The 25,033-nt window shown below is 55.5% G+C and overlaps 4 protein-coding genes across 11 annotated transcripts; 1 reads left to right on the top strand and 3 right to left on the bottom strand.

Annotated features, from left to right (window-relative positions):
- Positions 1–440: 440 nt before the first annotated feature.
- Positions 441–8,008, bottom strand: LOC103063802 (uncharacterized). Of its 2 annotated transcripts, XM_007427047.3 has the most exons (12): positions 7,869–8,008; positions 6,011–6,174; positions 5,475–5,532; positions 4,990–5,137; positions 4,548–4,610; positions 4,095–4,166; positions 3,665–3,718; positions 2,968–3,018; positions 2,626–2,679; positions 2,054–2,107; positions 1,594–1,632; positions 441–610 (listed from the first exon to the last, which is right to left on the bottom strand). In XM_007427047.3, the coding sequence occupies exons 1-12, from the start codon at positions 7,921–7,923 to the stop codon at positions 577–579; spliced, it is 846 nt and encodes a 281-aa protein (XP_007427109.1). In that variant the 5' UTR covers positions 7,924–8,008; the 3' UTR covers positions 441–576. The 2 variants fall into 2 exon arrangements, with proteins under 2 accessions (XP_007427109.1, XP_025021712.1); XM_025165944.2 differs by lacking the exons at positions 441–610; positions 1,594–1,632 and adding an exon at positions 1,638–1,771.
- Positions 6,100–13,778, bottom strand: ANAPC2 (anaphase promoting complex subunit 2). Of its 4 annotated transcripts, none has more exons than XM_088146775.1 (13): positions 13,156–13,778; positions 12,937–13,069; positions 12,651–12,825; positions 12,007–12,126; positions 11,721–11,838; positions 11,404–11,585; positions 11,124–11,265; positions 10,747–10,822; positions 10,383–10,586; positions 9,987–10,116; positions 9,316–9,551; positions 8,811–9,024; positions 6,100–8,561 (listed from the first exon to the last, which is right to left on the bottom strand). In XM_088146775.1, the coding sequence occupies exons 1-12, from the start codon at positions 13,776–13,778 to the stop codon at positions 8,812–8,814; spliced, it is 2,352 nt and encodes a 783-aa protein (XP_088002901.1). In that variant the 3' UTR covers positions 6,100–8,561; position 8,811. The 4 variants fall into 4 exon arrangements, with proteins under 4 accessions (XP_088002901.1, XP_088002902.1, XP_088002903.1 ...); XM_088146776.1 differs by having other exon boundaries at positions 6,100–8,120; XM_088146777.1 differs by having other exon boundaries at positions 6,100–7,959.
- Positions 13,779–13,817: 39 nt separating this feature from the next.
- SSNA1 (SS nuclear autoantigen 1) lies at positions 13,818–14,608 on the top strand. Its single transcript, XM_088146785.1, has 3 exons — positions 13,818–13,957; positions 14,086–14,285; positions 14,389–14,608. The coding sequence occupies exons 1-3, from the start codon at positions 13,906–13,908 to the stop codon at positions 14,488–14,490; spliced, it is 354 nt and encodes a 117-aa protein (XP_088002911.1). The 5' UTR covers positions 13,818–13,905; the 3' UTR covers positions 14,491–14,608.
- A 361-nt stretch (positions 14,609–14,969) lies between these two features.
- TPRN (taperin) lies at positions 14,970–23,757 on the bottom strand. Of its 4 annotated transcripts, none has more exons than XM_088146778.1 (4): positions 21,718–23,757; positions 17,876–18,053; positions 17,171–17,319; positions 14,970–16,713 (listed from the first exon to the last, which is right to left on the bottom strand). In XM_088146778.1, exons 1-4 carry the CDS (start codon positions 23,431–23,433, stop codon positions 16,537–16,539), a joined length of 2,220 nt encoding a protein of 739 aa, XP_088002904.1. In that variant the 5' UTR covers positions 23,434–23,757; the 3' UTR covers positions 14,970–16,536. The 4 variants fall into 4 exon arrangements, with proteins under 4 accessions (XP_088002904.1, XP_088002905.1, XP_015743687.2 ...); XM_088146779.1 differs by having other exon boundaries at positions 17,171–17,298; positions 21,718–23,587; XM_015888201.3 differs by having other exon boundaries at positions 16,571–16,870; positions 21,718–23,597.
- Positions 23,758–25,033: the final 1,276 nt, after the last annotated feature.

The following is a 25,033-nucleotide window of genomic DNA, read 5'->3' as shown; positions in this document are numbered from 1 at the left end:
CACTCCCCTCATCTCCTGCCAAGACAGCAGCCAGGGTGCCAAAGAAGGGCTCCGGTGCCAAGCGCGGGCCAGGCAGCAGTGCCAATTGATGGGTCGGAACAGGAGTCCAGGGATCCGCAATCGTGGGCATTAACTCTTCCTGTCAGGATTCATCAACTATGCAGTTCAGTTTCAAACTTAATAAAGCCGTATTTTCTGTTCTGAAAAGCACTGTATTTCAAGAACATACTACTTTTCCTTTTTGACCGTGATGTTAAATGAAGTTAATTTAGAACCCAGGATGAGGCTATTCTGCTGGTGGTGGCGGCGGCGAAGAGGGCTGCAGAATGAAGGGCACCGTGCCTTTGGCAACGTTTACGTTCTGGGGCACTCCAAGCCAAGACAACATTCGCACGACTAGTGGGACTCTGTGGTGTACTCAGCAAAACCAATGGACCAAGGGGGATTAAAGCACGGTTTAATAGGAAGACCAGAGGAGGTCCCAGTGGTACCCTGCCGAAGGGCTATTCTGCAGCCCAAGGCCTCCATGGAGAAGTTCATACAGCGCGTCAGCCGACCGTCTCCGTGGTGATTCTCCTATTCCACTTCTTCATAAATATGACTGTCGCGTCTGTCACACGGCGAGACAGAGAAACAAAGGCCAGGGTGAGTTGGTGCCTGCTGCTTTTTCACATTTCACACAAAACGAGCAGTGGGCAGATACAATAATTTTGCACATTTAAGGCCTCCAGACGAAATCTGATTGCATTACCCAATGCATCTCAGATAAGTCCCACCTTGTCCAAGGACACGGTAGTTAAAACACCACAGAGACGTGTTTTAGCTGTTTGATACAAAGTAATGGAGCTTAGCCCACCTTCTTCTCTTAACACATGACAAGAAGCAAGTTCCAAACTGATGGAAGAGTTTGGCAAGCATATCAGAGCATTACACCGAAAGAAAGTGTTGCACTCTATCCCATAGATACATGCATTCATTCGTATACGTATGCGCACAAACACACCAAGTGTTTTCATGATGAGTCAGCTTTTGTACCATGGGATGTTTTGTTTACACTCTATACTTTCAGTAGGTACGCTAACCCTCCCCCTCTTCCTCCCCCACCCTGAAACCTGAGGTTCCTTCTTTACCACTTTATGTCAAAGTGAACTGCCTTTTTTTCCCAACCATTTTGGAAAAACATTTTAAACACAGAAGTTGCAAATCTGGCTCAAGATAAAATAAACAAGACTTCAGGGGTTTTTTGCTCCTACAACACTGAATCATCAAGATTCAGGCCTGCGTTCTCTTAACAGCTGGGGTCCAGCAACCCTTATCTTTTCAAGGTTCTTCAACTTGCCAAAGAGAACGAAGTCTCTGCTATGAACAAATACACTGAACTTTCCCATGAGACAGCGTGCTGAATCTCTCCACTGATACTTTTATTGCCCATTTACTTCAAAAGATTACAAAGCTCTGAGTATTAATCCTGAGGCTCAGCATCTTAATCTTCCGTACTAGGAAGCTAATCCAACCCTGGCCACCTGAACGCAGCCTTACGTGGCCAGCTGACCCCCCCACCATCTCCCACAGTCCCAGGAAATGCTAACTCACCCTCGAGGGGTCATCCCAATCTCTGGAGAGCCTCCCATTCTGGGAAGGGAAAAAGGTAAAGAACATCCTGTGAGGGAGGGTGCTGGGCAGGCAGAACCCCTGCTAGGAGCTGGCTTAGAGCTTCCGGTCTCCTTCCCTGGGGCGGCGAGGGAGGCAGCTCAGCTAGCAGGGTGGGCAGCTGCAAAGAGGCGGGGGGTGATCAAGGGGCCACCTCTTTTTTCTGATCAGACAGCTCCAGGAGTTGCCAAGCCTCAGGCTGCTCTTTCATCACTGGCTAAAGGTTCACAGAGACAGTATTCATGCACAAAGCCCCCTCCCCGCTAGGCCCGAGTTGACATGGCCATGCTAGAATTCCCAGGCATCTCTTCTATTTACTGGTCCATTATAGTCCTCTGCAGGAGGAAGATGCCAAAAGAGAGAATGCTTCCTTCGTCCCACAAGACCTGTTCTCCACACTTACATGGCTGCGGGGTCAGACTCTTCCACAGTCACACACTTCTTTGCCAAGGGAAGACTGAAATACAAATGGATTTTGCTGGATGAGAGCAGTCAACCGGGCACCCGGGGGCCAAGACCCAATTGTCCCACTTCGGTTCCTCCTCCCCTGGGCCACCAACAAACTCCGTAATGTGTGGCTACTGGACATGGAAGCCCTAAGCTCTCGTGGCTAAAGCTGCCAGTGCAGCTGGGAAGCAGAAAGCTTCAAATAAAAACACGCCCCATCCACTTTCCCATGCCATTAGGTAGTCCGGATCTAAACAGGATCCTAATGAGCAGAGCAAACAGGATGTTTACCTAGCAATTCGTAGGTACATGCGCACACGCACACAAGCCATTCTTAAGGTTTAGGGACATTTGCAGACAAGGAAACACTGAAAAACTTTCAGTGAGAATTTCCAGGTTCTTCTCCATGATGTCACCTTATGCGATCCCTTTTTAAAACAAGTCCTAAACGGGATGAGCAGCGCCTTCGCTGCTGACTCATTTCCTGAGACCCCCCTAAAACCTCATCCTGGGATCCCTTCTACTTACATGGAACAGGGCTGCAGCTTTTCAGGACTAACATACTCGCCCTCCGGGGCGGACCTGGAAGCACAAGGAAACGACTGCAGTGCCCAAGGAGGGAGGGGCAGAGGACTGCAAGGCCTGGCGCTGAGGCAGCACCTCTGCTCCAGCATTGGGCCACCCAGAGAGGCAACTGCCCAAAGGGTTTCAGGACAAGTCCTAAGCCCAGAGCGAGTTGTCTGCTCCCAGCTTTTAAAGAGCAAATAAACTCTGCACACGGCAAGTGGGGGCAAGAAACTGTCGGGTGGAGGACGAGTCTACCCGCCCGCCCTGTTTTCCCAGCCCCCATGCTGTCTTTGTCCTACTGACTTGGGTCGCGGTGACACGTTCATGTTCTGGTGGTGGCGATTCAGAACAGTTCTGAAATTAAAGCAACAACGCAATGAACGGTGGCTGGGCTGTGGAGCTGGCCTTCCACATGACTCCTAAGACCCGCCTGGTGGCGCCCAGTTCAGCAGAGAAGGCGCCCTGGTGATCGCTTGCTAACTCTAACTCTGCAACCGCATCTCGATTAGGAAGCGGAGGAATTTGATGCTGGAGCGGAACTGCCGCTTGGCTGCTGACTGAAGAGACCTGTGGCCTGAGCTAAGAAGCTTCCACTTATTTCCTCTGCTCCAGCTGAGGATAAAAAAGCGGCTGCAGCGTCTGACTTTTCACGGTGCAGAAGAGCTAAGCAGTTCAAGGGGCGCTCTGCCTCTCAGCAGCAGCCCCGAGCATGCTGAAAGAGCCTCCTCAGCCGGAGAAAAACTCCACCAGCTTCTGGAGGGGGCTGAGGTCCTCCCTCGTGCCCCACAAGGTCCCTGAATATCAGGGACAGTATTTTGCTATTCAGCAAGCCCTTCTCTGTAGATTTGCCTACTATTAAACAGCATTTCTACCACTCCCCTGAGCAGCCTAAATGAGATCTAAAAGCTACCAAGAAAGCCTTGAAAGGGTCGCAGAAGAGATGCTGTCTTCCTTGGGGACCCGCCCCATCTCACCTTCCCATCTTCTCTCTCTGACCCACCTGGGACCAGGATTCAGCTCATCGGCACTCAGGTAGGCACCCTCGGTGGCACACCTGAGGGAACAGAGAATGCGCTTCAGTGCTTTGAGTGGAACTTGCCCGATGGGCAGAGCAGGGACCAGCTTCTCAACACTCGTTCCTTCCTCCACCTTTGAACTAGGCACCACAATCCAACACAGAGGGCTGTATGCATCTGCCAGCCAAAGGCAGAAAGGGAGGAATCTGGATTAATCAAGAGCTGTGATTGCATCAAATCAAACACAGATCAGACACAATCTGGGGTTATTACAAGTGCACCAAGGCAGGATCTCCACTCAGCTGTAACTCTCTGGGATAGCTAAACAGCCACTCATTTTGTCTGGACTGTAAAAGAAACAGCCCCGCTTAAAACCAAGTTCCTCTGAAGCAAATGCCAAGAACTGCTACTCACGGGGTGGCTGGCTGGCGGCGTTCGTAGCCGTGTGGTTTCACGGTCATGTACGTACGCTCTGGACGAGGAGGTCTGCAAGCAGAAGCACAGACAAGAATGAAAGGGGCCTGCGCCCAACTTTTGCACACACCTTCCCTCCCTCCCTGAGGCCTATGGGAGAAAGAGGTCCTACAGCATCTGAAGCCTCAGACCAAACTTTAGATGAGGACCAGCCATCTGAACAGACAAAACACTTGGGTGGCTGGTAAATATTCTTTATGGATTTAGAAGCATTCAGCTGAGACTTCACTTCTAAAATCTGGCGCTTCAATTGCCCCACCCAGAGCAATTCACAGCTACCCCACTGCCGTTCCAAAATCAGTGTGAGGAGCTGTGCTCTTGGAACAGGGGAGACCAGACCATGGCCCTCTTCAGGGACCTGCAACCACCTCTGGCTTGGCCTGCATCGCTTACGGGATAGGAGGGAGAGATCTTCTAGGAGGAGAATAGCCTGTTTTCCCTTCCTTCCCTGTTTTCCTTGAGACAAAAAGAGAAAAGACACAAAAATGCTGGTGAGGGACAATCTGGGATGGAGGCACAGGAACCCTGGAAAAGTCACCCAGGCTGCAGGATCACCTGGAAAGAGTCCTCTGGCCCGCACAGTTCGCTCAATGGTCTCCACTTGTGAACCAGTTTATCCCCAGACACACACATGCCGTCTGGAAGAGGGCAAAGAGCAGGGAGGTGGACTCCCTGCTGCTTGCAGCAATCGCAGAAATGCACCTGAGCTGAGCCACGGGAAGACGACTCGGTGGTCCTAGCCCCCAGGAGGACTCTGCAACTCAGCGGCAGCAGCAGGATGGAGACCCTACAGCCGCAGGAGGCCAGGCCTTTCCTCCCGGCCTGCAACACCCACCTTTGCTTATCCACCAGCCGCAAGACGCAGACCGCCACCACCAGAAGAACAGAAGTGGAAAAGAAGCCCAAGAAAGCTAAGGCAGCCACAATCGCTGCCAGGGTCCCTCTCGCCAGTACTTCAGGGCAGTTGGCCTCAGCTCTCCCCACTAGGACGGGAAGGAGAAGCACAATCAGAGGCGGGAGGGGCACCCCCACCCCCATCTTTCCTGAAACACAAACTCTTCCATGGACTGATCCAGGCTCCCCCTCTTTCAACCGCCAGCAGTTGCAGTTTGGGGAACTAGGTGGCAAGAGACAGAAACGCCCCTCCCACCCTCCCCAGCAAGTTCTCGTCTTGCTTCTCAGTGGAGCAAAGCCCAGTTCTCGTTCCTGCTACTCCAAGCGTCAGAACGAATCCACACCAGGTTCTCCAGACCCAGAGGAGGAAAAGGATGCAAAGGTCCTCCCTCCCCAAATCACGGACAGGGAGGGAGAGGCGCTTACCAGGGATGGAGATTTGCCGATGGCCAACTTCCCTGTGTTCTTCAGCGTCTTCTGGATACTGTTGATGATAATACTCTGTTATACGTTCATACCGTGTCATCTGCTTAGACAGGATTTCCCATCTTAGATGCGCTCACCCTCTTACACAAACTACGCTAAGCTTTCTTTAGCTCTATGTCTTTCTGCCTCCGAGAGCTACTCGGAGGCAGTACTTTTCTTTCACTTGGCACACTTGTATGTTCACAGCCCCCCAAGGATGTAGAATTTATTTTGCCATTGCTTGATGTTCCTGACCCACCCATGTTTGTTACCAGGGGAAAGACACACCCATCCTCAGAATGATTCGACTCCATCATCTCAGTCATCCTGCCAACCCTCCTGCCAGTGCTATCGCCCCCACAGTGCGGGGGAAAACTGAGGCACCGTTACTTGCCTATTTGGGAGCACTGAGATTCCCTGCAGCCCCCACAACCGGCCTTGCAACGGTGGGCATTTTGCAACGAGTGCTCAAAAGTGCCCGTTCCAAAGATCCTCACCTTCCTCACAGCTCTCCGAACGATCCGCTCATCAGATCCTTCTTCTTCGTCATCCTCCTCCTTCCAGGCAACTTTAGGAGAGGCAACTATTTTCTTTCTTTGTTTTGGGTGGAACTCAAAATTGGCTAGATGAGCTCTTGAGGCCTCTACCCTGCTCATTCTCACTGCAAATCAAAGGAAGAATTCTGAATGCAAAAAAGAACGTGGGAGGTATTTCCCGTATTCTTCCCACGGCGATCCTGAGTCAGGATTTTGCCCCGAGTCAGTATCTTGCGTGCGTGTGTCACCCAGCATTATTGTTTGGCTGACCTTTTGTCCCAGATTTCACCAGGCATGGGAACCAGCTACAGGGCAAAATCCCCTCGCAGCCTGGGATATTAAGCAGAGCTCCCCCAGCGGCCAAAGGAACAGGCACCTGGGCCTGCCCCTGAGAAATAACGTCATCTGTGCCTTCAGTTGTTCTTGGCTTCCCTCCCTTGTAGATGAGGCTGAAGCTGGGTCAGCCCTAAGTGCCCAGCAACTGTCTTAAAATTGCCAGCAGAGAAGCCAAAACCCAGTTTCTTCCAACTTTTCTGCTCCCTCCATTCCACGTATCTTTTCTGAGTGATTCTATCCACACAGGGGCAGAACAGTAGGGCCTCTAAGGCTGAGCAGAGGGCGGGAAGAATTTCCCACACAGACAGCAATGGAAACGTATTGTTCATTTTACTGACTCGTACAATTTGTCTAACCACTTGAAACCAGCCTGGCTGTAGGCTGCTTACAGAAATGACCTCCTCGCATCTGAACATCTACGAGGGCTACAGACGTACACCAGATGTAGAGCCCAAATGTTCTGCAGCTTGTCTGGCCACAGGCCTGAACAGGCTCCCCAGCCCCAAATCTGTGCTAGACAGTCAGGACCATTACTTGAGCCTTGCAAGCACAAAAACCCAGGCTGAGTTCTCAGCACCTCCAGGTAGCAAAGAGGCCCGCCTGACACTCCAGAAGAGAGGCCTGTGCTGAGTCTGACAGACCGAGATCTGATTTAAAATAGCCCTTGCTAGAGGGAAAAGGCAAAGAGAACCGTTTCTGGCCACAAGGCAACCTTCTGGACTCACGTGAAGGCAAGGAGAGGACACTTATGGTGAACAGGCAGGCCAGTAGCATCCTGGAGCCCTAAGCCCAATCTCTCACCACCTCCAAGGAGCCCTGAAAACATGCCAGGCCTCCAGCCAGGCAGGAACCTGCCAGGGAGTGTCTGTGACATCACAAGGTCCCAGAACATTTGCCAGCCAATGGCCAGGATGGACAGGCCCTTTCCCCCGGGCCCAGCAGCAGCAACTGCCAGGCTGTCGGAAGGAGCAGCTGCAAATCCTTCCGGCGTATCTTCTGGATTGCTGGTTCTCAGTCGGGTGGCTTTTAGAAGCAGAGCTGCAACAAGCCAGGGCAAATCTTAGGCAGACGTTCTACACAAATATGTAGAATGCCAAACACTTCCCCATTTTTTTCTTTGGGGGGGAACATCTTCTGCTCACTGTACAGCGAGAAGACCGGGGTGCTGACTTCTCCAAACTGTCTCTTTTTAGAACTGCTAACAGCAACCAAAAGAAGCAGGGGTTATACTGTAGTATCCCTTCTGCAAAAAAAAAAAGGGGGGGAGCATTGGGGGGGCGGCCTTACTTTTTTTAAAAAAATGTATTTGATTCGCATGGTGGGGAGCAAATATTTTTCCTTCCCATTCAAACTGGTACGGCAGGAATTCTCTAACAACATTCGGGGCAGATTAGAGAAACAAAAAAACATCTACGTACAAGATGGGTATTCCCACCATCCTCCCGATGATTCCTCAAAGCGCTCCCTGCCTCAGGTCACTCACCACAAGTCCTCCATTGGCAGCCGCCTTCCTTCAGTCCTTTCAAATCCTTTTCCATGTCTTCTTTTTCTCCTTCGCCAAGTGTATCCCGTACCTTCAATGGTTCCCAACGAAGACTTTAGGGGGTGACCTCCACCGCCTCCCCAGCTTCCGATTTCTTCAGGCCTTTCTGCCAGCCCAACTCAGCTGTGATCAGCACTTTGTAACCTCACAGGGCATTTGGGGACTTAAAAAAAGCTTTGCCGAGACTCACGTCTATGAACAACAGAAGTTTTGGTCCTGGGGAAATGTGCTCTCTCACTGGACCAAAGTGGGCTACCTTTTCCTTCCCAGAGCCCTGCTGAGCGCCAGGGATTCCCTGGAAGGGACGAGGTGGAGATGGAGAGCATTGTGACCCTTGGCAAAGGGAGCTCCCAAGAGCTCCTCTCCCTTCCCCGCCTCTCCGGTATCACATCACTTAAAAGGGTGAGCTCACAGACACGTGTGCTACGAGAAACACACCATGCTTACACAAGAAAGCGCTTGAGAAGGCAGGCAGAATCATCCAGCCAAAAGGCCAGGGTATTTCTGGCCCCCTTCCCCTGGGGAGCCCTCCCAGCCATGTCTCTCCTGACATCCTGCAGAGGGGCTAGAAGGAAATGCAGCCACAGGGCCAGGAACAGGGCCAGCGAGGGGGAGCAAGCCAGTCCAACTCACCTGCCGGGCGACAGAGCAGAGAAAAAACACATCACGGCCCCAAAGGCTAAGATAGAAGCCACTTTATTATGAACCAGAAAATCAATAAAAATGAACGCTTTGTCCAGCGGTCCCTGTGACCGCACCCTCTCTTCGCAGCAATGCGCACCCAGGCAAAGACAGCTCAGCAGACCAGAGTCAGAGAGAACCCCCCACACATCATCCCATCCCGCGCTGCCCTGAGGGGTTGGGCAGCCCAGGGGAACCTGCCTCAGTTGCAGCTCTTGGGCAAGCGGTAGACGCCCCCGGAGTAGCTGAGCTGCTGGTCCCGGACCTTCTTCTGGAGGAAACCCTGCAGTTCCTGGATGTCGATCTCCGTCACCATGGGGCCCGTCATCACAAAGATCTTAAGCATGCTGTGGATGCGTTCTAGGGAGAGGCTCTCCAGGTTAGTCAGCATGGCCTGGATATACGTCCAGAAGAGCTGCAAAGGGGTGCAGGAGAATGCGGAAACAACGCCAGGGCAGGGATCAGAACACGGCAGCAGCCGCAGCAGTTGCTGCTGACCGAGGCAGGGCTGATGCTCAGGTGCTCCTGGAACCCACCCAGCTCCAAGTTGGAAGGCCAACTCATCCTGCGCCCCCCACCAGGACGAGGGCAGATCCATCGATCAAAGGTCAGCACTGAGACCCGGGCTGTCTTCTGGCCTTTGCTTCTTAAGACAGGATGACTGGCTCCGGTCAACTAGGGGAAGCCTCCCACCCCGGACTAGCACCTGCAACTCCTCCTCCTTCTGGTCTGCCTGGGAGGCCATCGCCGAATCACCCTCCTCGTCGCTATCAATCAGCACCACCTTCTCTGCATGGTCCTTCAGCTCCTCTTCGATCACCGTGAATGTCCCAGGGGGCTCCTCCCGCAGCACCCCTTGCTGCAGCCAGAGGGTCATCTTGCGCCGCAGGGAGGCTGCTGGCACCTTCAGCGCTTCGCTCAGCTCCTCCAACGTTCGAGTGCCTGGAAAGGTGGCACGCGCCAATTAGGGCCTCGGCTCAAGCCCCCCCCTCCGCCCAAGATTGGCTCTCAGAGGGGCTGGTGCAGGGTCTGAAACCCAGACCTGCTCCTGCCCGGCGCAGGCAAGAACGGTCTCCTGGTAGGAACCCTTCCCCAGGAAACCTTGGCCTGAGGGATGGGGAAGGGGCAACCCAGAAGCAGCAGCAGCTGCCTGTCCGCTGCAAGGCGTCTTTTTTCACTCTGAGTGGTTCCCAGCCTCTATTGCTATTCTAGCTTATTATTTCTGGCGTCTACCGTTCTAAGGGCCTTTTTGCAGATTGCCCCAAACCTGCTGCTAGGAGCGATTTCACCCTTCCCTGTAAGACTGGGAGCCCCCTTTCTCCTTCTCGGAGGAAGGGGCAGACAGCTAGAGGCCTTCATGGGACCCAGAAGACCTACCCTTGCTCTGGAAGTGCAGGATGACAGCCGCGTGCACCGGCGACACCGAGAGGGAGAGCGTGCGGTCAGCCAGCTCCACCTCCAGGTTCACCAAGCCCAGGTGGTGCTTCCAGTTCAAGGTCCGCATGGCCTGTGAAGAAGCCACAAGGGAGCATTATGGTTCTTCAGCTAAAAGACCAGAAGCTCCCGGCTAGTGGCCCAGCCACCGTATGCCTGTTCCACACACAGGCACATCACGAGATGTCCTGGGCAAACAGAGAGGAAGATGGGAACAGCCGAACCCTAGAAGAGCAGCCAGGCAGAACCTGAGGGAGGACAGGACCAGAAGGCTTCCTTCGTGGTTGGCTGCCAACTGAGGCAGAGGCTGAACTTCCTGGAGATGGAGGATTCTCCTACCTTTAGCTTTTCGTACTTCTTGGCATAGGCCTCCATGGCCTCCTTGATCTGCCCCGGGAGCTCCAGCTTCTCCTCCTTCAATGGGGGCCAAAACTCACTGGAGAGGATGATGGCCACGAGGCTGAAGGGGGGCCTTTCCTCCTCGGGCAGCTTCTGCTCCTCATCGCGAATGTTTGCATTGATGCGCCGAGAGTCTGCCATGTCCTGCGTGAGAAGAGAGGGGAGGAGCGGTGAGATCCTTGCTGAGCCTGAGACACAGACAGGCCACAATGGGGCCTTTTTCTGGGCCCCTCCAGCTGAGCGAAATCAGTCTTCAGAGGAACCAGGGTGGCCTCCGCAGACCCTTTAACAAGGGACCACCTACTTTTAACATGACCTCGCAGTAGTGCATCTGGGCTTCTCCGAAGCGCAACTTCAGCAGTTCCACGTTCCTGATTTCCCTAAAGTGAGAAGAAGCAAAGGCTTTTGCCAAGCCCAAGAGACCTCTGCTCCTCGGGTCATGGCTGGCATTTCTGCAGAGGAGATGATCTACCAGCGGCTGGCCTGGAGGGCTTCTGAGTGGCTTCTTCAGCGACTGCCCTCGATGGGAATGCTGTCTCCCCATCTGCGGCCAGTCTGAGGGGGCAACGCAGAGGGACGGGCGGCCTTCCGGCTCACAGGATCACCTCTGCTAGCTATGCTGGAGTTCCAAGCGTGCCTCAGGGGACTCCTGCCCAGCCGCTGGACAGCTTGGCCCCTCACCTCTCGGCGCTGTAGTTGAACTGGTGCAGCAACCGGTCAGCCAGCAGAGTGCGGTACTCGTTGATGAAGAGGTCTTTGCTGCCGTAGATGCTCACCAGCAGGCTAATGATGTCTGAGGAGCGGCGCTTGGAGCTGGACTTCCCTGGTGGGAGAGGAAGGGCCACGGGGAGACCCCAGAGGTGCCTCAGACCAGGACCCAGGATCCCACCATGGGCCCCCAGTGTTCAGAGGGCGCTTGGTCGCAGCTCAAGAGCCTCTCCCCACTGCAGCCCCAACTCACCCGGGTCAGCATCGACCGGATCAGGCACCCAGTCCTCGGGTTCAGAGACGTCGTCGTCGCTCTCTGGGCCATTCTCCAGCGTTACGGGATCAGCTTTGGAGAGCTCATTTGCCAGGTCAGCGGATCCTTCAGCATCACCCGTCAGACCTGCCACAATCTGCCGCACGGTGTCCTCCCTGGTTCTGTTGGGAGGAGGAGTGGCTTGCAGTCCGTAGCACAAGCTGGAGCTGGAAGCCCTGACAACGCGACGCCACCGAAAGCAAGCCAGAAGCGAGCAGGCCGCAGCAGCTGCAGGGGTGCCAACCAGCCCCTCTCACCGCAAATACTTCCGGATGGGCTCACAGGCCACTTCCAGAATCACCATGGACGAGTCCAGCTCCCGCAGAGCTTTGATGGCAGAGATGTAGAGGGTGATGATGTCCGAGGTGTTCACCCCTGAAACGACGAGAGGGGGGAGCTAGACGTGGAGGCAGCAGGTCTGCCTGCCTGAAACCCGCTCGGGAAGGCTGAGAGGAAGCGCCTAGTTTCTGGTCTCCAGGAAGCTCCGTAATTAGGAGCCAATGACTCTTGGCCCACAGGGAAAAGAAGGGTGGAAATGCCCACCTGGATGGAGAAGCCGCATTTCCAGGGCGCTTTTTAGGGAGTTCAAGAGCTGCTGCCGCTGGTTGGTCCTTTCCAGGCAATATTTCAGGTCTTCCACTGCTGGCTTTGACTCTGGGAAATCTGCATCAAGAACCAGGGTAGCCGAAGGGAGCGTGAAGAAACACTCCCGCTGTTGCGCTGCGTCCTCCGCGAGGAGAGATTGAACTGCCAGCGGCTGCGCTTCGAGGGCTTAGGGTCCTGCCTTTGCACCCTCCTCCTCGCAGCAAGCAACAGTCACCCAACTATTCCAACGTTATTACTAAGCTCCCACAGAGAAGGACGAAGCAGACGGGATGGTACATGAAACGTGCGCTTCTCAATTGGCAGAGCACGGTTAATCCCTACAAAAACTCCTCAGTGATATCGCAGCTTTAACGCAGGCACTGAGAAGCTTCTGAAACCGACATCTCCGAGGAAAGGGCCCGATTCAAAAGCACCTGACCTCCCCTCTCTGGACTTGGGGGGGGGGAGACAGGCCGATCTGGAGGACCCCGGTGCGGTGCTGCATTTGCTCTGTGGTTGTGGGCAGGCTGCTCCGCGGCTGGAGAGGAGAGGAAAACGGAGGGACCGAGGCACCCGGCAAGCGTAACGTGCGTGGAGCTTACCTCGGATGATGCTAAACAGCTCCTCGATGCGCATGCTGGCGTACAGGCGGTAGAAGAACCTCTGGACGTGGCACCGCCACCGCTTCAGGGTGCTGCTGGCGGCTGGGCTGGGCTGGGCCCCGGGGCCCTCCTGCAGAAACACCCTGCTGAGCCAGCCGATCACCTTTTCGATCCACTGGGCCAGGGGCAGAAGAAACGGGGCAATTCAGAGAGGCGAGGGGCCAGGCGGAGCAGGCTGGCAGTCCCCCCTTTCGCCTGTGGGTGCCCCCCGCCCCGCCCGGCTCACCTCCTGGAACTCGCCCAGGAAGGAGCGCTCGTACTCCCCCCGGCAGCGCCACTCCATGCGCTCCTCGATCATCCTGTGCAGGACGTGGGTCACGGCGTCGGCACTGACCCGCTCGAGCAGGTTGAGCTCGTGGCTGGAGGGGCGAGGCGGCGGAGGGTCAGGGGAGGGTCTGCAGGCCCGCCCGCCCGCCCGCCCGCCGCCCCTCGCCCCGGCACGCACAGGATGGCGTTCAGCTGCTGGAACTGCTCCATGGCCAGGGGGCACCAGCAGCGCTCCTCCTCGCCGCCGCCGCCGCAGCCGCAGCCCGCGCCGCCCGGCTCCTCGCCGCCGCGCTGTCGCATGTAGATCCGGAAGCTGCGCCCGTAGAAGCGCCGGACGGCCTCGCGGAAGGCGGCGGGTGGCGCGAAGAAGAGGGCGGCGCGCAGCAGGGCGCCGGCCCTCTCGCGCAGGCCGCCGCCGCCGCCGCCGCGCCCCGCCCCGGCCTGCGCCCACTCCTCCAGCAGGCCCAGGCCGCGCAGGTAGGGCCGCAGGCGGCGCCGCAGCAGCCCGAAGGCCTCCAGCAGCCGCCGCGAGCAGGGCGGCTCGGCGCCGGGGCGGGCCGCGCGGCCCCAGAACTCGGGCGCGACGCGGGCCTGCAGGTCGCGCTGCAGCACCTCCAGCAGCCACTCCTCCAGCGCCGCCAGCAGCCCGTGCCGCGCCAGCACCGCCGCCGCCGCCCGTAGCTCGCCCTCCCCGGCGCCCGCCGCCGGCCCCGGCCCCGGCCCCGGCCCCGGCCCCAGCCCCAGCGCGGCGGGCGGCACCAGGCCGGTGCTGAGGGCGCGCCAGGCGGCCGAGACCTCCATCGCGCCGGGCGCGCGGGCGGCCGTTGCGGGGGCGGGGCCGGCGGAGGGGGCGGGGCCGGGCGCGGGGAGCGGCGCGGCGCGGCGAGGCGAGGAGAGGAGAGCGGAGCAAGCGGGGCGCGCCGCGGCGATGACCCAGCAAGGCGCGGCGTTGCAGAGCTACAACAACGAGCTGGTCAAGTGTGAGCGGGGAGGGGGGCGGGGCGGGGCGGGAGCGAGGGATGCCGGGCGGGAGCGAGGGATGCCGGGAGCCGTAGTTCCTCGCCGGGCCGGCCTGGCCTGGCCTGGCCTGACGCCCCGCCGCCCGCAGGCATCGAGGAGCTGTGCGGCAAGAGGGACGAGCTGAGCAGGCAGATCCGGCAGGAGGAGGAGGAGAAGGGCCGGCTGCAGGGCGACATCCGCGTGCTGACCGAGCGGCTGGCCCGCGTCAACGAGAACCTGGCGCGCAAGATGGCCTCCCGGAACGAGTTCGACCGGACCATCGCCGAGACCGAAGCGGCCTACCTGAAGGTGAGCCGCGCCCTGGGCCGGGCCGGGCCGGGCCGGGCCGCGGGCGGCGCCTCCCCCCCCCCCGCCGCCGCCACGGCTGACCGCCCTCTCCGCCTCCCCGCAGATCCTGGAGAGCTCCCAGACGCTGCTCAACGTGCTCAAGAAGGAGGCCGGGAACCTGGCCAAGGCGGCCGAGCCGCGGAACGCGCCCGCCAAGGACGGCTGAGGGCGGGGCGGGGCGGGGCGGGCCGGCCGGGGGGCCGCGGGCGCGGAATAAAGCTGGATCGGTTCATAAGAGGCGCCTCCCACCCTCGCTCGCTCGCTCGCTCCCTCCGTCGCCCGCCGGGCCCCTGAGCCGCAGCCCGGCCCGTCGTGGCTCAGACGACTGCGCGACGCGGCCGGAGCCCTTTCCAGACGGAAGGGCGGCGCGGGAACCGCCGTTCCCCGTCCGGGTCTCCGGAAAGCGTCGGACGGCCGCTGTCATCTGCGCGCGCTTCGGCGTCCTCTTTCCCCTGCGCTTCGCTGGGGGCCCTCGGCCCGCTCGCTCTCTTGGGAACGGGTGGAACAGAAGTCGAAGGAGCGAAACACAACAAAACGACGCGTTCCTCGAGCCAGCTCAGCAAGTGGGAAAGGTAGGCCAAAGTAGTACCCGTGCTGCAACGGGATGCGCACGGTCAGCCCGCTTCGTGCCTGGAACAGGTAGAAGCGGCGCGACCGTGACATCAGTAAAACACAGAGCCAGAGTCCTCCAAAGGGCACAGCGAGGATTTAACGAGCGAGGACGGACGAGGCCCGACTATTTCCGCCTGCTGAACGGAGATCTGTCTCTGCTGTCCAGCTTCCTTCTCCTCCGGCCTTCTGCGCTTTCGCGTCTTCTCCGTTCGACGATGCCGCGGCTGCCCCGTCTCCCTGAACGTTACTCCAGCAAAACAGCCAGGCGCTGAGGCAGCTGGACTAAGAGTAGGAATCCTCCGCTGGTGCATCCGGCGAAAGGAAAACACACAGAGCTGGGTTCAGGTGGGAAGCACCCACTGCAGGCTGATACTGCAATTCTGCACACGTTGATGTGCCAGTTGCACAAAACGGCCAAATAAATCACCCAACAACAGTCATGAAGAAATCACTTGTGTAGTTTAATGAACCTGGAAAGCCCAAAGTTACACCATTCTAAGGGGGAAGGGGAACCTGTATAGCGGGTTGGTTTCTCCAGCTAGATCGGGCAAGAGCGGCCAGCTGAGTGTAAGATCAGAAGCCCCAACTTCCTCCATTAATAAACAATTATTAAGTGCAAAATACACAACAGTAAACTAGCTTGCTTTGATTTTAGATACTAAACAGAAAGCAGACACACACACACTCTCCAGGAGGTTTAAAACTTGGTCCTTTCATAGGAGGCTAAACGTGTGGCTGAGTCACCTCCATAAACACATAATGTTCTGCTCTTGCCTGGAGTGCTACTGAGATGCTAAAGATAGTGTTTGCTCTGGTTTCCACAACATGAATGCAGTGCTAGCCAATCAAACAACATAAACCTCCTTCAGATGATCAGACCAGCTGCTTTCTGGAAAATGTGACAGCAAAAGGTTATCATTTTACTTTGCAGTGGAAGGATCAGAGAGCCATGAGTCTCCATTCTCCCAGGATTCAGACATGAGCTGCGTCGGTCCTGGAAAACTTGGCTCTAAGAGCTGTGCAGGGGAAGATGCCCCCAGGAGTGAAACAGCACTTAGTGGCACTGCAGATGAACGACCGGCCACCTTGCCTAGAGCTTCATTCAGACACGGTAACTCTCAAACCTGTTACCAAAATTTTGGGTCTGGCAAAGAAAATATGTGCACCAAGGATCAGCTCAAAAAAGGCTAAAGATCACAAACTGCCAGCTTTCTACATAATTCCAGTTGCCACAAGATGCATCTAAGAAACTGCTGCACGGCCAACCTTATATAGGATTTGGTCACAGAAATACCAGCATCAGATTAGGGCACGTGTGTGTGATTGGCCCTTTGGGAGTTGGTACTTTCTTTAAAGTAACAGAATCTACGCGTTCAGTTAGTCTACTCGAGGCAACGGCATTTCTCATTATTTGCCCAGCTGCAAAACCCAAAGGCTGCTTTTGCTAAGTGTTCAGAGCATGATTTCCCCAAGGTGAATTCCGCGATAATATTTTCTATTAGGTCACAGCTGCCAAATCACAGCTTGCTTGCTTGCTTGCTTGCTTGGCACCAGGCTCATCACTGAGCCAGCTCACACACATCTGGCTGGAGGAAGCCGCTCAGCCCAGTGGCCAAAAAGCAGTCTCCAAGCATCTGGCAGCCCGTTCAGCGTCTGGCTGCCTCAGGAGTTGCTCTTCAGGCGTTTCTTTCAGAACAGTAAGATGGCAGGTAAGAAACCCACGCTGCCAAAACAAGGGGCGCTTTTGAACGTGAGGCCCTCCGGGACGTCTCAATACCTGATGAGGGAAGAGAAGTTTGGCTTCGCGCACTGCCTTTGTCTCTCAAAGCTCCTCCACAGAAACCAGGAATATCTCTCTCCAGCGTTAAAAATCAGAAGTAGAGCGCAGGCTCGCTACTGAAATCAGAGAGGTGGCTCTTTTCGGCAGGGGTGAGCTGTGAGGAGACAAAGAGATGGCTGCCAGGCTGCTCTGCTTTTCTGGAAAGGAGAGACGCAGGGAAGCAGCACACCATGCCCCACTTCCCACAGAGGTAGGTCATTCAAAACAGGAATGACTCTGACACCATCTTGCTTCTGAGCAGCTGCAAGCCCAGAACTTTGCGTGCTGCCTCTGCTTTTTGTTACTGTAAGCAAAGTTTACTTTGCTGACTTTGTACATTAAAAAGCTGCCACCTGCTGATACCCCCTCTAAGGCTGCAGGCAAAAGGACAAATACATGCCTTCCCAAGTCTTACCATGACTTGTTGATCTGGCAGGTCAGTTTCCTGTGGAAGGGATTCAATGCTTGGAGGCAGCTTCTCATGCTGTTGCTCCTGCCACTTGTTGAGGCCCATGGAGTGCTTGGGAGTGTAACTTGACAAACCTATCAAAAAAGTATGAGCGCCTGGCATCACAAAAACAATAAACAGAAGGGTAAGATGGGGTGGGATCAGCAGAGACTCTTCTCTAAGGATACACCTTGAGGATCCAACCTTTTCAGCTCAGCTGACACCCCATGAAGCAGAGCCCCCAGAGCAAGAGCTTCAGCTGCCTGACCAATATTATCCGGAGTAATTCAAGGCCTACAGGAAGAAGTGGGCATGTTTTGGAACCACTGAAAAAATGGTTAAATGTATTCACAGGACTTCATTTTGTCAGTGTTAAGGCTAGAAAGAGGAGTTATCCTCTGGTAAATCGCTACTGGACCAAAAAAGGAAATGGAAGTTTAAAATTTCAACTTTCTGAAATGTTTCCTTCCTTTCCTTCTATCCTACTGGGGACACTGCTGTTTTAACCGCAGGTGTTTAGTGTCCATTCCATTCCTGAATATGGAAAGTTAAGGATAACAGGGTCATTGCCTCACCCAACTCCAGTTCCAAAAGTATTACATCATAACTGGGGACCTGCCATAGCTTCAACTAGAAGTGTTTTGAAATGGGATGGAAAATGAGATTTCTTACCTGAGTTGACTGAGTTCATAGTACTGTTTGGGCGAGGAATGAAAAAGGCAGGTTTCTCATCTACTTCTGTGGCATATTCCTCCTCTTCTTCCTCCTCTTCTTCCTCTTCCACTAAAGAGCTCTCAGCTGGATATTCAAACATTGTTTGCAAACTGGTCTCATTGAAAGATATCTTCATCTGAAAAAACAGTGAGAAACTGCTTTATAGCTACCTCAAGTTTCAGTGAGGTAAACTTCTAGCTTATACCAGCTGGAATCCTTCAAGACACCCATTAAAAGAATTTTAGTCAAACCGCAGTGAAGCCTCACTTCGCTGGGGAATCAATAAACAGACAGAGGACTTTTGAATGGTTCAGGAAGTTTCCCAGGAGGATACAGAGCAGGTGCTTAGGCAACCCAGCCATATAAAACTTTTGCTCCATTTTAGAACTACCCATCATCACCACCAAGGGTCCTGTTTTAAAACAATCACTTTAAAAATAAACAAACTATGTTTCAAACCAAAGCAGTCTTCTCTAAAAGAAATATCAACAATGAAGCTAAGACTGCAACGCTCACTTATGCCCATTTAACCTTTTAAGCCAATTTCAAGCATTGAGAAGAAAAGCAGAAGCCTAGACATCCACAGCCTCTACTCAGCTATGGAAAATACAAACTGCAGTCTGTCTTACAGCAACAGCAACTGCCTTACAGTCCCACTTACAGTGCTTTGACAAGGCAGAACTAGAACTTTAGCAAAGCAGCCTCAAGGCTCAGCTTCCATATGGCAAAGGGCTTTTCAGTATGTAGCCGTATACTGTGGCATACAATCGTCTATAGGAAAATATCTCATCGTTCTTTTCCCCACTTCCAGGAGATTCCTCATTCATCTTCCCGGCTCATGATTTTGCAATCAAAATGCAAACGGGACATACAAATGGTTGTCAGTGAACCAAAATGCCAGAATGTTCCAGTACAAGAAAGAAAGTCCATAAAACAATTGTCTTTCTGTCTGTAATCAATACCCTGAGGTATCCTGCAAGTAGAGCAGGATCATAATATCAGATGCCAGTTTCAAACACCACAAGAAAGTTTGCTGACTAATTTACATACATACATACAGTACATACATTCATATACACATGAACGTTTTCTATCTCCAGACAACTCCAAAAGTATCTCCCGAAAAGGGAAGATGCTGCAGGTATTGATTCAAACTGAACAGCAAGCAAGTTAAAGCTATTTTTAAAAAGGCACACAGCCAACTTCCAGAGTCCACTAAGTTTTACTTTAAAGCATCTCACGCCAGTGTGGCGTGGCAGTTAAGGTGGTCGACCAGGAGCGGGGAGCCCCTGGTTCAAGTCCATCCTCAGCCCTGGGAGACTTTGGACAGTCACTCTCTTTCAGCTTAATTTAATTCACAGGGTTGTTCTTGTGGAGAAGTACACCTGCCATCTTCAACTCCTGGAAGAAAGGCAAGATACAAATCGAACAACCGAGCAATAACTGCAGTTCTTTGAAACTTGCCCTCTTTGGAGTTGGTAAACTGTTTTCTGGCTGACAGGTATTTTGTGGACATAAATTAATTTCCAGGAATATTTTACTCTGATGGGAGTAGCAGCATCCTTTGCTCACCCTATATACAAGTGCTCAAGGCCATGTACTTCGCAACAGCACCTCTTCCTCCAATAGGACACTCTTATCAATGCCTTTGTATTTTCTTTGTTCACAGCCACCTGAGCTTCCAGGCCAAGAGCCAGGAACTGACAGCCTTGCTGGAGCTGAACAAAAACAGTACAATGACCCTTCAGGGGCAGGGTTCCTCGACTTTGAAATATAAAGAGAGACTTCAGCCAGGACAGGGGGAAGCCCTTAAGCAGCTGGAAAGGGGGTGGGAGCTCAGCAGGCACCTGACTGATCAAAAGGACAAAGTCTCAGAAAAGCAGGCACTGGTCCTCAAAACGGTCAGCTTAGGAAAGTAAGCCTCAGTGCACCGAAAAAAAGGGGGGGGCTTTGCCAGCTAAGGAGCAGAGCAGCAATGTCTCAAAGGAAACCCGAGCTACAAGGAAATGTATACATAAATAATTACCACTTCTTCACCTCCTCCAGCCTAATCTTTGATATTACATAATAATTTGATCACTTGACCTCGCTTTCCTATCCTGGACTCTGCCACACCCTGTTAGAGGAATCAGTACCAATGGTAAGCTAACTGCATGAATCAGAAGGAAATGTGGTCTGCTTGGTTCAGCATGAACAAGTTTGAAAAGTGAGCACAGCCTAGTGCTCCTGTTGCATGGCAAGGGACCAGGTTGCTGTTGAAGAATACTAAAGCAATTGGTGTGCATCTCCCATCAGTTTCTAAACACTTGTATTCTTGAAGAACTAGAGGAGGTGTGACAAGACAGGACACCACGTTTGCCCTGCAGTCTTGGCAGACCTCCTTAGAGTTTCATGTTGAGCCCTGAATGTCAACCCCCATCCTGATCTGTGTGTAAAAGCTACAGACTATGACTGAGTTTGTTTCTCCAAGACGAAACAATTCTTGATTTAAGGTTTCTTGAAAGAAAAAGGCCTATGGGCCTACACTATAGTATGACTCCTTAGAAGGGATTCCAGCAGTCAAACCTACCTGTAACCTGATAGAAAACACTGAGCAGGCAACACCTTTTTTTTGTACCTTCGAGTCACTGTTGACTCCTGGCAATTGCCTGGACAAGTCCCTGCCGTTTTCTTGGCAAGATTTCAAAAGTGGTTTGCCATTGCCTCCTTCCTAGGGCTGAGAGTGAGTGACTGGCTCAAGGTCACCCAGCAGGCTTCACACCTAAGGCAGGACTAGAACTCTCAGTCTCCCGGTTTCTAGCCTGATGCCTTGACCACCACACCAAACCAGCTCTCTAACACCTTAATTTACGGCTAAAGAATTACATTAACAAGAACAGCAATCTCTAGACGGCTACCCAGAAGTTACATATCCAATCTGGATACGCACTTATGATACTGGATGCTAGTCTAGAATTTTTGAATCTCTGATGGAGATTCCCAAACATAGACTAGAAAAAGCATGTGATTTCTCTCCACCCAGATTTGCTTGAGAAAATATTGTATCTAGATGTACTTTTTAGCCACAATTTCTTTAGACTGCTTTTTTAAAAACATGATCCATCAAAAACTGCAGTTCTTGGCACAGTTATTTGCTCAGTCCAATGAAATAAGGCCTGTTGCTTGTGCTGGGAGCAGACACACTGATGAGCGTATGACACCTCAAAACCCAGATGGCCCAGTGTACACAGTCTAGCAACAACTGGGAATAAAACACAATATAACACCTCCCAGCTCAGCTTCAGCTCTACGTCAGATGATTGTCAGCTTCCCCATCCCACATTTCTGGCATACAGATCATGTAGCTTCACGCTTATGAAATCGGATCAGATCCACCATCAACCGCTGTCAGAATGCTGCAACACAGGACTGAAGCAGGACAAGGAGGGTCACTTTCTTACAATCCACAGCTGATGGATGGAATCAAGGGTGCGAAACCCTTCCAAATTTCTGTTTGCTATTTCACACAAGCCAGCTAACTCTGTACTCATATTAAGAATGTCTGGCATATTTATACTACGAGCTACTCCATGGGAACAGTAGCACATAGTACATGATGTTTACTGAACACTCGCCTACAGGTTAATCCACTGTTAACGCGAAATGTTCTAAGGCCACACCTCAAGAGTTAAGAGATTGAGAAGTCCCACAGTAATTGCACAACAGTTGTTCAGCACGCTTCAGACAAGTGCTTCTCACCTCCCCTCTCTGTAAAAATTCAACAGAAATACAGCTGATCAGCACTAATGTCAACTAGTTACCTTTTTGCGCCGAAAACCTGATTTGCTCATGCAGGACTTATCCAGAGAAAGGTAGCCCCCTATCACTTCGATCTCATTCACAGTGGGATAGCGTTTTTTGACATGACCTAATTCCTGCTGGGGGGCTCCCGTCTTGGCTTTAGTTTGGCTTTTGTCCTCCTCCTCCTCCTCCTCTTCCTCCTGCAGCCATGCTCTGCTGAAGGTCTCCAGGCCAGCAGCGGGGGGCTTCCTTTTGGGCACTACAGTGAAGGTGCTAGTACTTTTTTGAGACAGAGCAACAGAACCAGTGGAAAGGGGCCTGTATGCGGGTAAAGCAGAATCCTCCATCTCAAGAGCCAAGGTACCTTCTCGGGGCACATCAAAGCCCTCCAGTCTCGGGCTCAAGGCTTTCAAGGGGGGCATGTGTGCACACACCGGTGCCACTAAATCCTCATCTATGTAAGTCACGGGGACCAGAGCCTCAGCGGGCTTCTCGGGGACACCGGGAAGGGCCTCTCCAGGCACAGAGGAGAGAGCTTCCACGGGCTCAGGAGGGCCAGCGGCTTCCTCCTTCCGGCAGGGCACAAAAAGAAAAGAGTTACGGGAGTTGAGACGCAGACTGGCCAAGGCACGTGCCTGGAGGTCGTGAGCAGGAATGGCAGACAGATCGGGCTTGGGGGCTGGGCGGATCTCAAAGGAGTAGCTGGAGCTGAAGAGCGGAGAGGGCCGGGGTGGACCGGCCAAGGCACATCTGTCCGGACTGGCACTGGACAGCGGGAGCAGCTGTGGCGAGGCCTCAACGGCGGCCTCGGGCTTTGGCTTCCCAGCGCTGGCTTCTAGCAGAGGCGACAAAGCTGCGGTGGCCCTGGAGCATGGCACGGCTTTGGGGACGGCGGCCCCCCCATGCTGACCGGGACTCCTGGAGGGAGACGGAGGGGCAGTGTCCTCCACGGGCCCATTACTGAGCGCAGAGGCGGCTGCGACCCTGGGGCGGCGCCCCCGGGGAGTCACCATAAAGGAGTTGGAGCCGATCTTCTGCACGAAATCGCCGCCACCGCCCTGGGCACCCGGCGGGGGAGGCAGCGGCAGGGCCGGGGCGTCGCCCCCACGCCCCCTCCCTCTTGCGGCACGGTCGAACTTCTGCAGCAGCCGGCTGACCCGGCCGAAATCGGCGGCGGCGTCGGGCGGCGTCGGCGGCGCTCCGGGCTCGTAGACGACGACCTGGGCCGCGCGGATCTCGGTGACGGGACAGCCGCCGCGCGAAAGCAGGCCCCGCAGGGGGGCCCCGCCGGGGGCGTCTCCCGCTCCGGCTCGCCGGGAAGGCCCCGCGGGCTCCACCGCGTCGCACGACTCGATGATCAGGATGTTGTCGGCGCGGATGGTGCGGATGCCGGGCATGGCGCCGTACAGCTGCAGCAGCTGCGCCAGGGCCGGGGGCTCCGCGGGGGGCGAGGGGGAAGCCGCCGCCGCCAAGAGCTCGCAGGCGCCCCGCCGCCGCCGCCGCCGCCGCTCGCTCTCCAGGCGCATGAAGGGGTTTTCGCGCAGCGGGCCCAGGCTCTCGGCCACCACCGCCCCCGCCTCGCGCCCGTCGGGAGCCTTGCCGGGCCGCGACGCCGGCGCCGGCCCCCGCTCCAGGTCCATGCCGGCGGCCAGCTTGGCCCGCTTCCGCTCGAGAAGGGCCTGCTTCCAGGCCGGTGCCCCGGCCGCCGCCGCCGCGGCCTCCCGGGGGCTGCTCATGGCGAGGGCGAGCTGCGGGCGCGGCAGCCTCCGACCCGGCCCTCCGGCCGCCGCCGCCAGCGACTTCCTGGCCCCGCCGGCGATAGCGCCGCCCCGGGCCGCGGCGGAAGGCGCCCTGAGGGAGCGGCCGCGCCGATTGGCCGGGGCGGCGGGGTTCCGCCTCGGCTCGCGAAGGGCGGCCCCGATTGGCCGCCCGTGCGCTGTCGGGGCGGTGCTGAATTTCTAGGGGGCGGCGCCGCTCATTGGGCGGGAGCGGGTGGCTCCGCCCAGCTGGCGGCGGGGGCTGCCTGGGCCGCTGAGGCCGGGAGCGGAAAGCTTGTCGGGGGCCGCCTGGAAGGGCGCGGGACGGCGCCGGCGCTCCTCGGTCAGGAGGCAGAGCCCGCCTCCCCGCCGGCGCAGCGACGCTCCCTCTCTATTGGGCGGGAGCCCTGTCGCGTTGAGCACCTCGCCGCCCATTGGCCGGGAGCCTGCCTGCGGCTGCCCGGGGATTCTGGGAATTGGAGCCGGGCGGGAGGCTGGCGCTGCCTTCCCGCCTCAGCCCCTCCTGCCTCCTGGCGCCCAGCCTGCCTTTTGCCCGCTATCCTCCTGAGGGGCTGGGGGGGCCCTTCGAGCTGTTTCCCTGGCCGCCCCTCACCGGACCGCCCCCGGCCGCGTCTCCGAGGTCGTCCCCTTTAGCGGCGCAGGCTCCTTCCCCCCGAGGAGGACCGCCCGGCAGAGGCCCCTCCAGGGCCAGGGCCTCCGGTTCCCTGACAGGACTCCCCTCCCGCGCAGGGAGCTGCCGGGCGGCAGGAACCCGTTTCCACGGCTGGCTGGCTGGCCGGCCGGCCGGTTGATCGAGTTTATTGATCGAGCCGCCCTCCTCACAAGAAGGGGCTCTGGGCGGCGAACGACAATCTATTTCCCTCAGAGCCCCCCTTTCGGGTCAGGCAGATGCCACCCTGGAGCCCCGCGAGCGCACCTGCGTGTCCGCTCACCCGACCTTTGCGCCGCTGTCCTGATTTCGTGCGTTCACGAGAGATTCTGAACTCAAGACCGGGCCGGCGCGACACGTTTGGCTAACGCGCGGCGGGCCGGTTTGCGATTCGGCGGCCGGTGCCAACGCCTCCTGTAAGCAGCAAGGAAGATTACTGTGCATTAGCCCGTTCCCGCTGGTGCGTGAGCGGGCTTCTGGTCGATTAATGCTTCATTGCCCCTTTCTTGCAGCCCTGGGCCTGGTTCCTTGGCGGGAAGCTGAGGGGAAGCTGAGAGGACAGAGCGTATCTGATGCTGCCGTGTGAGCACGAGGCTGCGCAATATGGAGGATCGGAGACTTAACTGTGGGATTTAAATTCCATCCAGGTTTGCCTGCAAGACTAGAACAGGCTAAGTTAAAATACGATTAGTTTGTTTAACCCAGTCCAGGCCACCGGGCTAACTGAGTATATTCCCCCAACACAAGAGGCTGCCTCTTGCGTTAACCTTGCGTACAGCGGCGAACTGTCCATGTTATACGTCTACACTTAAGGCTGCGATAGGTGCTCGTCGATTTTACTGTCATTTTTCTACTGGCACTCTTCCAGCAATCCAGATCATGGCGTTTATTGGCTAAGTCTCACCGGGC

The sequence above is a fragment of the Python bivittatus genome, unplaced genomic scaffold, assembly GCF_059951505.1.
Source record: "Python bivittatus isolate LINGU-HERP-01145 unplaced genomic scaffold, Pbiv_v1 ctg000160_np1212, whole genome shotgun sequence".
NCBI classification, from domain to species: domain Eukaryota; kingdom Metazoa; phylum Chordata; class Lepidosauria; order Squamata; family Pythonidae; genus Python; species Python bivittatus.
Note: the sequence above shows the minus strand (reverse complement) of the source record. Positions and strands in the feature narration are given on the sequence as shown.

What these genes read in the sequence shown, in the direction of transcription:
- ANAPC2 (XM_088146775.1), bottom strand. Translation starts at nt 13,778, where the DNA reads ATGGAGGTCTCGGCCGCCTGGCGCGCCCTCAGCACCGGCCTGGTGCCG. An exon ending in CCCATCCGGAAGTATTTGCG is followed by an intron (nt 11,586 to 11,720) that starts GTGAGAGGGGCT and finishes TCCTCCCAACAG; the next exon opens with AACCAGGGAGGACACCGTGC. An exon ending in CCTGCACTTCCAGAGCAAGG is followed by an intron (nt 9,552 to 9,986) that starts GTAGGTCTTCTG and finishes CCACCTTTCCAG; the next exon opens with GCACTCGAACGTTGGAGGAG.
- TPRN (XM_088146778.1), bottom strand. Translation starts at nt 23,433, where the DNA reads ATGAGCAGCCCCCGGGAGGCCGCGGCGGCGGCGGCCGGGGCACCGGCC. An exon ending in CAGGTTTTCGGCGCAAAAAG is followed by an intron (nt 18,054 to 21,717) that starts GTAACTAGTTGA and finishes CTGTTTTTTCAG; the next exon opens with ATGAAGATATCTTTCAATGA. An exon ending in TATGAACTCAGTCAACTCAG is followed by an intron (nt 17,320 to 17,875) that starts GTAAGAAATCTC and finishes TTGTGATGCCAG; the next exon opens with GCGCTCATACTTTTTTGATA.
- LOC103063802 (XM_007427047.3), bottom strand. Translation starts at nt 7,923, where the DNA reads ATGGAAAAGGATTTGAAAGGACTGAAGGAAGGCGGCTGCCAATGGAGG. An exon ending in CTGCCAATGGAGGACTTGTG is followed by an intron (nt 6,175 to 7,868) that starts GTGAGTGACCTG and finishes TTTGATTTGCAG; the next exon opens with TGAGAATGAGCAGGGTAGAG. An exon ending in CGCCGCCAGCCAGCCACCCC is followed by an intron (nt 3,719 to 4,094) that starts GTGAGTAGCAGT and finishes CTGTTCCCTCAG; the next exon opens with GTGTGCCACCGAGGGTGCCT.
- SSNA1 (XM_088146785.1), top strand. Translation starts at nt 13,906, where the DNA reads ATGACCCAGCAAGGCGCGGCGTTGCAGAGCTACAACAACGAGCTGGTC. An exon ending in CAACAACGAGCTGGTCAAGT is followed by an intron (nt 13,958 to 14,085) that starts GTGAGCGGGGAG and finishes CGCCGCCCGCAG; the next exon opens with GCATCGAGGAGCTGTGCGGC. An exon ending in CCGAAGCGGCCTACCTGAAG is followed by an intron (nt 14,286 to 14,388) that starts GTGAGCCGCGCC and finishes GCCTCCCCGCAG; the next exon opens with ATCCTGGAGAGCTCCCAGAC.